Source organism: Marmota monax, unplaced genomic scaffold (genome assembly GCF_021218885.2).
Source record: "Marmota monax isolate L192 unplaced genomic scaffold, Marmota_monax_Labrador192_F-V1.1 WCK01_AAM20220418_F8-fsc00029, whole genome shotgun sequence".
NCBI classification, from domain to species: domain Eukaryota; kingdom Metazoa; phylum Chordata; class Mammalia; order Rodentia; family Sciuridae; genus Marmota; species Marmota monax.
This window is the reverse complement of record NW_026693024.1, coordinates 11,594,184-11,608,315: the sequence shown is the minus strand read 5'-3', so window position 1 is coordinate 11,608,315 and position 14,132 is coordinate 11,594,184. Positions and strand designations below refer to the sequence as shown.

Below are 14,132 nucleotides of genomic sequence, written 5' to 3'. Positions count from 1 at the left end.
GTTTGTGGTTTTTGTTTGTTTTGCTTTAAGAGTAAGAAGATTTTAACTAATCACGAAACTTACCAAGTAGCATAAATATGGTGAAGAAAATGGTTGATCTTTAAAATGACAATAGGTATATATTTCATGAAATTATACAAACAATACATTAAATTTTAGTGGTTTCCTTACACTTTGGGTGGGGGGCAGTACTCAGGATTGAACTCAGGGGCACTTGACCACTGAGCCACATCCCCAGCCCTATTTTGTTTAGAGAAGGGTCTCACTGAGTTGCTTAGCACCTTACTTTTGCTGAGGCTGGCTTTGAACTCATGATCCTTCTGAGCCACTGCAATTATAGGCATGTGCCCAGCTTTCCTTACTCAATTTTTATTAATTAATTCTACATCTTAGTTGTTGAAATAGATGACTAGATGATTACACAAAATTTTGTAAAGAAAACCACTAGTTTCAGTTTAACCTCAAGAATTAAATCCCTTGATAATGTTTAAGGACAGGGTTGGATTAAATCCAAAATCTGGGACATTTGTACTCAAACCTTGAATGGTTGCCAATAATGAGTGTAATACACTCCATTATTGTCATGTATGTTAAAAAAAAAAAAAAAAGGAAATTGCTTCCAAATTCTTAATGTTGAACCAGCCCTCCTTTCTTGATTCCTTGACAGCTCATTCTCTCCAGTTGGGAAGGAGGCTACAACTTACAGTGTCAAGATCTCACCAGCGCTGGGGAAGGCGATATCAGGGTGAGCTGTTGATAACAGATGGTTGCCTTGTTTCTATTTCTCACTGAAAGGAGAGGAGGCTCTTCCTCCACATGTGAGGGTGGGCTGGGATGAGATAACGGGTTCCTGTTCCAGTAGAAATGTTTGGTAACAAAAATATCTTCTGAATGTTCATCTGAAGGGCACTGGCTGAATAAACCATGGCACATCCACAGAATGGAACAAGGGCATCTGTTACAGAATCATCTCGAAGTTGCTTTGCTTGCAGACCATGGTTATTGTATAGCACCTATAGTCAAGAGATTATGTGTATTTACTTATATTCTTGAAACAATGGCAGGATAAACCAAAAGCTATTCAAAATTGTTTGAGAGACAGAGGGATAGGGATGGAAGCTAGAGTCAATAATTCCAAAATATAACACAAGGTACACTAATTGTTTTATGTAATTATAAAAAGAAAGTAAAGCAAATCAATGAGTATACCTGTAATTAAGTAAGGACATGGCCACTTAAAAGCTTTTGAGTGGATGTCCCTAATGAGATATCTTTAAAAGGATTTTTTGTTGCTATTACTGTTCTGAGACTCTTACAGGGACATCTTAGGATAAAATATGTAAGTTATATAAGTAACTAATATTTGAAACAAAGAAAAGACATTTTCAAAACCCAGTAACCATACAAATTAGAAATAATAAAATTATATTCTTAAAAAATATTTGCTTTGTCTATGACAGCCCAGGGCAGTGAGCCATGCTTATTCAGATGTGCTCTCAAAATATAATTTTCTATCCCAAGGAATGAAGGTTCTTAGAGCTAAGTGGCCAAATTCCAGTTTGGGACAGAAAATGTATTTCAGGTAAACCCAGGACATCCAGTGACCCAAAGCAAAGAAACATTATAAGCATCATGACATGAAGGGGCCACCTTGAAGGAATGCCCACTGGCGATGGGACACTATCAAAAAGAACATTGACTGGGATGGACTGAAACATACTAAATGTATTTTTAAAATTGGAGTTTAAAAAAAACTTATGAAAGTTGCCAGACCATCTACTCATTTTGCCTTTTATATCCAAGTTTCCAAATAGATGAAAAGGGTAATCTCTGTTGTAGGGGAAAAAAAAAAAAACAAATAACAGAAAAATTGCCATTTTTAGCTCCTACATATCCAAGCTCACTGCCCCTCTGAACATCACTGGAGCAGCGAGGAAGCACCAGAAGATAGGAGGGAAGTGATCTTGAAACAGAAATCCTACCTGGCAGACCTGCGTGTCGACAAATAATGGTCTACACCCCAGCCCCTGCCAAAGAAAGTGGTGGGAATTAGAATCGAGAAAACAAGAGTCATACTGAAAATTCTTGAAATTCAGTGATGAGTAGCTAGTGTTCATTATTTGGTATATTTACAAAAAAATAATTTAAAATCTAATTGCAAGTTAGAGATATGGCAGAGATGGTTAAAGAAAATAAACATCCAAATCCAAAATATCAGGAATTCTGTATAACTGATGGAAGGAACAAGATGAGAAACTTTAAGACCATATCAATGAAAATTCAGTGCAGACCTTGTTTGGATCCTGATTTAAATAAGAAAGGCTATTAGAAGATATTTAGAAATTAATTGTATTAGACAAGATAATGACTCATGGTTTGTTAAAATAAAAGTTCATTAGGAATATTTATAGATAAAATGATGTCTTGAAATTGTTTATAATGATCTACCCCACCCCACAAAAAAGTTTTAGGAATTGAGAAAACTAAAATTGGAGTCATATTGAAAATTCTCAAAAGTTTAAGGATGGACACAGTTATTCTTCCTGTATTAGAGAATGTTTGAAATTTCTGTAATAAGAGACTTTGATGGGTTATCAATAAAAGATGATATATGTTTTAAAGTAAGATGTAGGTTTCTCTATACCCATTTTATTTCTAATGCATTATTACAGGCTAGTGCATATTGGGAAAAGAGTTTTCTCAAAGTTGCCATTCTAAATGTATTAATATTTCTGAAGGCTAATTGTTCCAGATATTAAGATGAATGCCACTATCTCATGAATGTCTTGAGAAGTAGACAGTATAGCATGATAATCTAATTTCAAAATTCCTATTATCTAACCTCTTCAAAAATGTTTAAATCACCAAGCTCCTTTTGCGGAAGCTAGAGCAAAATAAGGGGGAAAAGTGGGAGGCCAAGGGGGGTCAGATATTATAGGAAGATCAGTGGAGTAGGAGGAGGGACTGGAAAAGGGAGGAGATGCAGAATGAAGTGGACAGAATTACGCAAGCATGTATATCACAAGTGCATTCCCCATTTATGTATATCTATAAAGCACCAATTATAAGAGGGGCTGTAGCTCAGTGGTAGAGCACTTGCCTTGCATGTGTGAGGCACTGGGGTTCGCTCCTCAGCACCACATAAAGATATTGTGTCCATCTACAACTAAAAATATTTTTAATAATAATAATAAATGTAAGACCAGTGGGGAATAGGGGTGGGGAGGGAAAGAGGAGGGACTGAGGACTGAAATGGACAAAATTCCATGCATGTATGTTGACATAAACCCAACAATTAGGAATAACTACAATACATAAATAAACACATTAAAAACAAAAAACACCATGCTCTTAACTAAAGAGGTATTTCTAGGTAGATAAGACTATGTAAAGGGCATTGGAAGGAAAGCAAATTGGTAATCATGACCTACCAATGTTAGTAAGGACAAAGTACTTCTTGACTTTTAATCTCTTCCTCTCAGAGGCATAAATGATGTAGTCAGACTTTCTTTAGGTAATATAATGTTTGAGAGAAACAGGTACATTAGAGCACAGAAGAATTAGAATTTAGTATAACAAACAGTAATGACCTGTTGAGCTACATACTGCACAAGTCTGAATGAGACCGTCTCTGCCTCTGAGTTATATGCAGTCCAACAATAGGTTCACAACACTTGCTAGACTTTAATGGTGGTTGATTATAGAGATGTAGGCAATTAATTTAAGACTATACATGAAGCCACTGGTTCCACCAAAGGAAAGGAAAAGACTGGGCAAGTTCCAGAGGAGGTGGTGGCATTGAAGGAGTATTAATAAAGGGTGACTGACCTGGAGGTAGGACAGGAGTGTTGGATGCAGGAAAAAGAGTCCTTGGCACTCGAGTAGGAGAATGCAGATGACTTACATGGTACCAGACTACAGTGATGAGGAATCCACTTAGTTCTGTAGGTGCTGAGTGGTAACTTGGACACATAGGTATTTTGGGAAGAAAATCCGACTTTCACTTGAGCAGGGTATATTGCCTAGAATGAGGAGAAACTGGAGGCAAAGACTCTGGACTAGCAATAAGTAGTCCGAGAACAAGACACACGCTAGTAATGTACAGATGGTGTATGGAAGGCAGGCTGAGCGGTAGGGCTATGCAGGGACATTTTCACTTCTCACACCTTTCTCCCCTTTTTAAATTTTTATAGGTAGCCAAGGTGCTATGGTGGTACTACTTCTCCAAATTAGTAGAGTTCCTGGACACAATTTTCTTTGTTTTGCGAAAAAAGACAAATCAGATCACTTTCCTTCATGTCTACCATCATGCCTCCATGTTTAACATCTGGTGGTGTGTCTTGAACTGGATACCCTGTGGACAGAGTAAGTTCCCTGCTGGTTTCTGGTCCTATGCCATGGCTCTCGCAGGCCACCCAAGGGCCTGCATATTGGGCGGGGAGTGGGGCTGTGGAAGCAGGTGCTCACCAGTGGCCTTTGAATTTCTATCCTTTGATGCTGGCAAAATTTGAATGTAATTTTAAGTTTTAAAAATATTTTCTTTCCCATACACCAGATGTCAGAAGGCAGACACACATACCCAGCCAGAGCAGACCAACTCTGGTATAGGTGCTATTTGGCTCCTATGGAAAGTGGCACCTTCAAGAGTTGCCACTTGGCTGTGATATAGATAGGGCTTGTTTTTACATTCTGAAAAATTAAGATAACATCTTTGTGTGACCCACCAGAGCAATGATTTTCAATTTTGTTTTTTAACTGAGAACTGCAGTACAAAATATATTTTATTTCACAATCCAGCCCACTCATTCATATTATGTATTGTGTGTGAAACAAAAATTTCATTAAATATATACTGTGGCTTTTTTTTTTTCATATTAAAATCAGGGATTAAACCCAGGAGCATTTAACCACTGAGCTATATCCCCATCCCTATTTTGAGAGAGGGTCTTGCTAAGTTATCAAGAATGGCTTTGAACTTGCAATGCTGCTGCCTCGGCCTCCCAAGTTGAGGGGCTTACAGGTGTGCACCTCACTTGGCCAACTGTGGCTCTTCCTGATATACTGTGGTATATTCAATTTTTCATGAAACAAAAATTTCAGGTAACAGTATTCACTGTGGGGTTTTGGTTTTTGTTTGTTTTTTGTAAATTCTCTTTCACTTGTCAAAATACAAAAAGCAGACAGTTCTCACTGTACTGACTTCATTACTGCGTCAGTCACATACTGCAGTTTGAGAAGCACTGAGCTGGAAAGAACAGGAGTTTCTATTTTATAATGTGTTGAAAATATCCTATGAAAAATCAGAACAGGTAAAATTTAAGAAAATTCTTTTGTTTTACAACTCAGTGTCTTTGTGGAAATAGAAAACAATCCCAAGAAAATTTGGAGTGCAAATGTATGGAGCCACATCCTGGTATACCCACTGTGAGTTAAAAATTTCATAAGTGAAAAACACACTTAATACAACCAACCTGTCAAACATCCCAACAGCAGCACAGCATGCTGGTAGTGTGGGTTGTTCCTCCCGCGACCCCAGGGTTGCCTGAGAGCTGCAGCTCCCCAGCATTATGAGCATTACAGCACAGACCACTAGCCCCCTGGCTAACACTCAGAATCCTAGTTGTGGTTTCTACTGACTGCATCACTTTCACCCCATCATAGGGTTGAAGTAAAGCTATCAGGTCAGAGACCACTTTATATCACTGACTGAAGATGCAAATAAAAACTAGTGTCAGGAGGGAAACTGGTAGGGAATGCAGTAGGCAGAAAGGAATGCTTTCCACACTCCTCCTAGACAGAATCTACTTTTTTACAAATTTGATACTTAAAGAAGACAAATAACTATCAAAGGAGAATTGCAAAGGTTAAGTATTTTTTGTCAAGTTTCATTACAAATTAGTACCTAAATCTTAAATCATTGTGTAAAAAGTCCTATAAATAATGTGATAGTTTCCACTCAAAAGAATATTATAAAAACCTTAAGCAATGATCATTCACTAATTGATAGAAATAAAAACTCAAGTAAATATCACTGACGTGTCTCCTGATACTCACACTATGTCTGTTTTCTATATAAATCAAGTGTCATAACAGCTTGTGCACCCTGGACAAGCACTCTTCCCCTGAATGATAACCTGCTGCCCACAGGAGGCTTTTTCCCATCCAAGGTTTAGTCAAAACAAAGATAGTTCTGGTTGAGAGGAACTCTGCCTCTATCCCTAAGCTATCTGCTCCCCCACCCCCATTAGCTATTGTAATGACAAAGAGACAGTTAAAACTTTGCAAATAAGAACTGGGTGGCACTCTGGCTGAAAAAGTATCCCAGTTTACTTCGATCCAGAAGTTTCTGCCAAATCTTAGGGCAATAGCACAATAATTGGGGAATTTATCAGTATGAAGTTCATCATATGATTGTCCTTTACCTATTAATTTTTAGTTATTACGCACAGGAAGAATATCACTAGACAAAGAAGAATGAACAGTCTTATTTTATAAAATAGTAACTCATGCTATACTTTCCTAGGTTTCTTTGGACCAACACTGAACAGCTTTATCCACATTCTAATGTACTCCTATTATGGACTCTCTGTGTTTCCATCCATGCACAAGTACCTTTGGTGGAAGAAATACCTCACACAGGCTCAGCTGGTATGTCACTCCCAGCTCTCTCCACATGGCTCATGGAGGAGCAGGAAGTAGGAATCTGTCTTTTGCATGTGATGAGGATGCCTATTTTTCTCTAAGAGCCTTTAATAATTATTTTGTGAATTAAAATGTTTGTATATATACAATTTATGATGAGAAGACCCTTGCTGTGAAATATAGATGAATATTTTTTTAATTATAAGCTAAACATTTTTATTTAAATAACTTTAGCTGCTGCTTCTTCATAAGAAACTTGTATTGGTGATTATATAACATTGCCATTACTAAGTTCAGATAGTTCCTGGATAGGATAGTGGGCTGCCTCAGCATTGTGCTTGTTTTATTCCTGCAAAATGTAGAGCATGACAGGAGTTGACCTAATTGAGGAGGGCCCCAGGTCCTGGGGGAGCGGAACTCACTCACTCTGGCCCTCTGTGCCCCTGCAGGTGCAGTTCCTGCTCACCATCACCCACACGCTGAGTGCCGTCGTGAAGCCCTGTGGCTTCCCCTTTGGTTGCCTCATCTTCCAGTCCTCCTATATGATGACACTAGTTGTCCTGTTCTTAAATTTTTATGTTCAGGTATGTGAAATAGAAATATTTGTAGCAAAACACTGTATATGTGCACTTTGCGTTATATGTTTGTAATTTTACTGATTAAATATTAAGCAGATGCTTGTGGATGAATTTAGATGATGGGTCTGTAAATGAAAAAGTAAAACTTGCATTCTGATTTCTCTCCCCATGGCCTCCTACTCAAAGAAGAACCACAGTTAATAGTCTAGGGGGCATTCTACTAAAACTTCATGTGCATTGCATTGAAAAACATTTATCAGAAATACCGAGTTATATTGTTTGCATCATGTATTTGCATTCTGAAAATTAATCAGGTGTGAGACAGATCTAGGAAATTTTCATGAATGGAGAAAAATGGGACATTTTTTAATATATCATAGTGTTATAGATCATTTGGATAAAATTCCTTAAGGCCAATTAGTATGGAAAGGTTATACTGGCTTTTTGTTTATTAAGTGTCATTTTCTTTTTAACAATTAGAGCTTCAAAATGCAATTTCAAAGTGACTCTTTTGCAAGAACCTATGAAAGCTATGACAGAGCATAGGCCTCAGCGGGTTGTAGATTTTAAATTGTACTCCTTTGTGGGCTGGGGAAATGGAATGCTTCCTTTAAAAAAAAAAAAAGGCATATTTACATTCAAAACAGTACTTCTGAAATTGTATTCATTTGCATTTTCTTTTGAACAAGAAATGCTCTTATTTTTTAGTTTGCTGAACAAGAGAACTCACCATTGTTATATGCAAATACAGAGCCCAACTGGAGGACTAAACCTTTGACATCTTTTCAGATTTTGTGTTTCTGAAATTGGACTGACTAGGCTTTGTCTCTTAAGAAATAATAGTCCACAGACCCAAACAAAGCCACACACACACACACTGAGGAGTGTTAAAGGAAAGTGAGGAGTTTGGGGTGCTGGATATTAACCCTGGGCAGTAAGTAGAAGCCCAGCAGCGGTAGATAATAGGAATGGAAGCCTGAGCCCCACACGCTGGCTCAAATCAAATCTCAGTCCTGACGCTGAGTCTGTAAGCACAGTCTTGACTCTTAACACTATTGCTTTAAAAAAAAATAACTATCATCTCATTTTTACTTTTTATCATAGAAGGAAGGCTATGCCCAGCTGGGGTTATGCTCAGTGGGGAGGCCTGGATTCCAGCACCAAAAATGGAGGATACTCTGAAGCCAAATCAACCCAATAACCCAGATATTGGTCTTTTAGAATAAAATAGCACTTTTTCACTTGTAGTATCTTTTTAAAAAATTATATCCTTTCCAAGTAAGAAACTAATGCAGAAAAATTTCAGTGCTAATCCCTTAATGTGGAAATCCTGACCTAATATAAGATGAAGGGAACCTCTCATTAACATTCACACATTTGTCTTGCTTTTACCCTGTTTTTAACTAGGGGCTTAAACATGGTCATATTTCAAACACGAATTCCTAGGAGAAAGTCCAGTGCCCAAGAAATTCATGGACTGTTTTAACCATATGCAGCCTTAGAGATAAGGTCTTACTAAGAAATCTTTTTTCTTTCTCTTTCCTATATATACACACCCAACAGACATACCGAAAAAAGCCAATGAAAAGAGACATGCAAGAGCTGCCTGCAGGAAAAGAAGTCAGAAATGGTTTTTCCAAAGCCTGCTTCGCCGAAGTGAATGGAGTGATAAGCAAGAAAGCCCAATGACAGAGTGACAGGGAACGCATGCCTGGCACCAGCCCAACAAGTCCGCTTGTTTTAAAGCAAAGACTGAATTGAAAGTTGTATGTTTTAGCATAAACTAATTTCTTCTGAGTTTATAAAATCATTTGTACCAGAATGTATTAATATATTGCTACTAGGTTAATCCGTTAATGCTTTGGTCAGCATCGAGGCGATGCTGGACCCTGAAACTTCAGAGCAGATGCCCTTCTCCCTCCTCCCGTCGCGCAGACTCACCCTTCCTAGGTGCACCCTGTAACGCCGCTGCACACACGTCCAAGGCCAGGAGGCGTGGGGCACTGTCATTCATGGCAAGTCTTCAAGTGGAGTGTTGTTCAGATTAAACTGTCAAACAAAACGTTGTATTGTAAATATCGACATGATCTAATATACAGTAAGCAATAATCGTCAGTGCATAAAGGAACCAACCCCAGAAAATATTAAAATGGGATCAGAAAGTGAAGACAAAAATCTAGTCAAACCTCTCAGGCCAGAGCCTTGTTTATCAAACTGTCACAACCACTTCTGATTCTAAATTAGTAATCTGGCAATGAAATTTGTTAAGCTTTTGTTTAGAATAACTAATCTTAAAATTATTTTGAAAATTTTCTGCGAAATCCTCATTTCTCAGGGGCTTTGGATACAGGAGTCTCCCTGTTTTAATTTGGTTTCCTTAACAATTTAAATATTCATGTCCATCTCCCTTGTTAGCTAGCCTAGGTTAGTAAAGGTCTGAGCTCCAGACTAAAGCTGTCTTTCAAACTGGCTGCTTGTTTCTTTGTGAAGAAGGACTACAGTCCAGCCCACCCTTTTCCTACAATGTCTGTGCCACCGGAACACTTACAATCAGAATGCACAGAGAAATGGGGGTAAATCAGACTTGTCTGTTTTTTGTGAGCCTACTCATGAATATTATTCCAAATCCTTGCTATCAATCTTTGCAGGTTATTTAAGTATTTGAAAATAGACAGAAAACACTGTCATAGTTTAGAAAGGCTCTGGCTCTGAGCCACAGGCTGGTGATGAGCACAGTGACAGTGCCAGTTTGGCAAACTCGACACATCCTTTCCCAGCTCAGCACTGATCTCTGAGAACAAGCACAAAGGCCAAGGCAGCACTGAACATTCCCTTTCTCCCTCAGTGCTGGGCTGTTAATCACTATTAACTGTACCAAGAATGAAAACAAAGGATTAATTTATCTTCTTTCCCATCTCAGTTTTTTTTTTTTTTTTTTAAGATAAAAGTTTTTAGGTCATAACATTAAAATTCTCACCACTTTGCCAGCCATGGTGCCATTCAGTCCCTTCTGTCCCCTCCCGAGCTTTAGTTTTAAATTCTCCCTGGTTGAAAACTAGACCAACTTTTTAAACATTCATCTCACATCAGCTCCCCTTTCTCAGGACTCTGGCCTGTGTGGTTGAAAGGTGACTAACGCTGCATGGACTTCAGGTGAATTCTTCCTGCCCTGTGAGAGCTTTTCTCTTCTGACTGGTCATTTCTGTGAACAGACCCTCTTCCTGTCTCATGCCTGCTCACTCTTTTTCTTCTTCACAACCCTGTTCTGGTAATGGGGTTTGAACTCGGGGGCACTCTACCACTGAGCCAAATCCCCAGCCTTTTTTGAGCCAAGATCTCCCTAAGTTGCCCGGGCTGCCCTCAAATTTTCAGTCCTCCTGCCTCAGCCTCCTCAGTTGCTGGGATTCCAGGCATGTGCCACACACCCAGCTGCTCTACTTCCTAAATGGTTGTCAAGAGCTGACTTGCTCTAGGGTGCTCAATCTCACTTGCATAATTCATCACTTTAACTGTATTTAGTGTCCTGTTCACTCCCAGGAATTTATTTTTAAAAAAGGGCTAACTTGGAGTATGACTGTTACTGCTCTTCTATGACAAGATGCAGACTTGACTAAGGAGAAAGTCCCTTAGAGAAACCAGGTTCTGTTTTAGTTCTCAGACACAGGCTGAAATCTATTACCAAAGTACATTCCAGGTAAATATGAAACTCGGGAGATGACATTGTACTCAGGTTGTGTTTGTATCATCAGCTTATCGCCACTGTATTCAGCTTACTCTTACTTGCCAACGAGGCCCTGAAGTCTCACCAGGACCACACCTGCAATGTTGGATGTTTTCACGGGCTTCACATCTGTAGAGCACAGAGGGAGTCACCCTTCGGCCGGTGGACAGTCAAGCAGCTGTCAGCACATGGCAGTGTGAAACTGCTAAGTGGAGGTGAATTCTACTAAAGCTTAATAAAACACTCAGAGCCTTAAACCATTCAAGGGCTGATAAAAAGTACGCAGAGCTATGAGATCTTGAGCCACAGAAATTCAATCAAGTAAATATTTTAACCTGTTATTAAGTGCTATGACTTTAAAAAAACATTTAAAAATGTTTAATGTGATTTTTCTAAAGCATAACTGTAAAAGAAATACTATCTATATAATCTTAAGAAATAGAAAATGTTTTTACAAGTCAATTTCCACCTACTTGTGGGAATGAAAACATATATAAATATGATAAAGCCTGTTTGTTAATAATTCCCCCAAATTTTTAAAACTAAAATGGATTTGTTTGCTGAATAGAATTAAAAATTTTTCAACCTGTCAAAAGCACTTATTTAGACATATTGGTGGATAAAGTCCCCTCCATCCCCATCAGAGAAGTGTTTCTTACCTTTAAAGAAAAACAGTACTTACTGAAATGGAAAAAAAAAAATTGCATTTTGTATGTAAGAGGCGATTCTAGTTTCTCCCCAATATTTCTGTATCATTTTATGTTTCTGAGGGGTACTTATTTAGAAAATAAGCATATCACTTTCTTATTTTCCTTTGAAAGTGTATATAATCTATATAGTATCATGATTAGGGTGGACAGGGAGACAGAAGAGCCATTTTTCTTTGTAGATAAAAAGCATTCTGTATGATATATAATAAATTGATTTTTACATTAAAGCAAAGCATGTTGCAATTTTTCTTTTTTGGCTCAAAGAAGTTAAAATGTGTGTAGTATTCCAAGTGACCTATCACTCAGGGATTTTTTTTAACCAATAAAATGATATTTACACAATTAATTTCAGATGTTTAATTCTTCATTTCAATGAGCAGTGGACTTTTAGGTAATGTTACCTAAACATAGTAGTCAAATACCAAGTTGAATTATTTCAGAAGATGGTCATTCACCTGAAAAAGTTAACACCAATTAGATAAGAAAAGCCAAAACAATCACAACAAATTACTATACAGCATAGAATAACTGAGGAAGGAGCACTAGACTGGAGTGGAAGATATGAGGCAGGAATGGTACTTGCCCCTGAAAGCCAGGACTGTCCCTTCGTAGATGCCTGACCACATCAAGGTGGCCACCTCCACTCAGGAACAGGGATGTAAATGAGACTTAAGGGCCGATCACAGGTTGGTGGCTGTCAATGTGGAGAGCAGAGTTGTGACTTAAGGAAAACAAGATAGGTCTCAAAACAAAAGACATAAGAGATGTGCTTGGAATCTCATTAAAAAGTCACCTGAGGTCCTGGGTAGTAGCAATGGAGTCTTCAAGGACAATCAAGCCCCAGACCTTGGCGATGAAGGTGGCCTGTAGAAGCCAGGCCCTGTGTTATAGCTACACATACCTGGCTCAGGTGTCAGAGGTGCTGGTGAAGATCTGGGGAGACGAAGCTGCTCCAGGCCCCGCTGTGGCCTGAGCAACTACACAAGTGCACTCAAAATGGCAGCCACCGTCCTCTGCCTTGAAGTCCCCCAGGACACTCTCCATAGCCCACTTTAACCAGGGAACACAGGAATGAGAATTCTGGGCACATGTGTTCAGCCTAGCCAAGCTGACACATTAATAAAGCCACCACATCCTGTTATAATAGCAAAACATATGCCTGCAACATTGACGAAATGATTCTTCGCCTGATCAAACTTTAGTTAGGATCCTGAACCTTCTTGGCTCACCTGTATATTTCCTTATCAACTCAGCATTAGCAGAACTCTTAAGTCATATCAATGAGAACCCTCCACTCTCAGTATCTGATTATCCTTGATATCTAATCAGGTTCTTCATCCTCTGCCAACTCCCAGGCGTCTGATTATACTGGCCTATCACCAGCAAGAATCCTGTTAGGCTTACCTAGAATCCCCTGGCTCGATATTTTATTTGTAATTTTTTATCTACTGATTCCTATCCTGCTCCCTGGCTATAATTTCCACTTGCTCTTGCTGTGTTCAGAGTTGAGCCCAATCTTTCTCCTCCTTTGCAAAATCCCCTATCAGTGGGCCCCCACCTACCACAATGGGCCTAAACAAAGTCAGCCTTACCAGGTTTTAGCAAGTGTCACTGAGTAGTTGTATTTTGTTTTGTTGTTTTTTTAAACACCACATAAAGAAATCCTATGGGCCCCGAACAGAAACTGAAAAGACAAGTTCCTAGCTTACTGAGCCCCAGTAAAAGGTGCTTCAGCCAATATTGACCAGATCAGAACCTCTCCCATTATCTGGGCAGTAACAATATCCATGTCATAAATAGGAGAATCAAACCATAAATGAACAGAAAAGAAAGTACTGACCACGTACAGCTGGGCCTCCTACACAACAAATCCCAGTCTATATAGAAAGAGGTTTCCCATCTATCCTTGACTTATGCAAAGCTTTGGATTTGCATAATTTCTTTTCATGTACAAGTTTTCATAATAGCATCAAAATTATCCTCTCATTGACCCTTAACCTATATATTCTTGGCACTCAGACTGCTCTCTACCCCACTTTCACTCACATAGTGCATTCATCTGCTTCTGTGAGAGGCCACAGCTATACTGGCCTAAAGACACTGTTATTAGGATTCTCTGGAGAGCATACGTGCGTGCGCGCGCGCGCACACACACACACACACATGTACATACGTACGTGTATATGTACACACATATAGATGGTGAGAGACTGCCTTTCAGCATTTGGCTCACGTGACCGTGGAGGTTGGCCAGTGAGAATCGGCAGGGCAGGTGCCAGCAAGCTGGAAGTCAGGCCCTGTGTGAGGTGGTGGGGCTGCAGGCAGCCTGGAGGCACATTAAGGTTCTCACTTTAGGGAGAGAGGCATGACGACAGTGCTGTCACAGCTTGTTTTAGAAACTCTCAGTACTAAAGGGGTGGCTTCAACACAGGGTGAGAGAGGGGGACAGAAGATAAAGCTGACATGTATGGCCTTGACTGT

General features: G+C 39.1%; 1 protein-coding gene across 2 annotated transcripts in view; it reads left to right on the top strand.

Moving 5' to 3' along the window:
- The window catches only part of Elovl2 (ELOVL fatty acid elongase 2), a 48,197-nt gene extending 36,200 nt beyond the window's left edge, over window positions 1-11,997 (top strand). For both annotated transcript variants that reach the window (XM_046453531.2, XM_046453530.2), the window contains 5 exons: window positions 668-745; window positions 4,194-4,365; window positions 6,524-6,648; window positions 7,092-7,226; window positions 8,784-11,997. In XM_046453531.2, coding sequence (XP_046309487.1) covers window positions 668-745; window positions 4,194-4,365; window positions 6,524-6,648; window positions 7,092-7,226; window positions 8,784-8,909 — 636 coding nt within the window. In that variant the 3' untranslated portion in view covers window positions 8,910-11,997. The remainder of the gene's footprint in view (window positions 1-667; window positions 746-4,193; window positions 4,366-6,523; window positions 6,649-7,091; window positions 7,227-8,783) is intronic.
- Window positions 11,998-14,132: the final 2,135 nt, after the last annotated feature.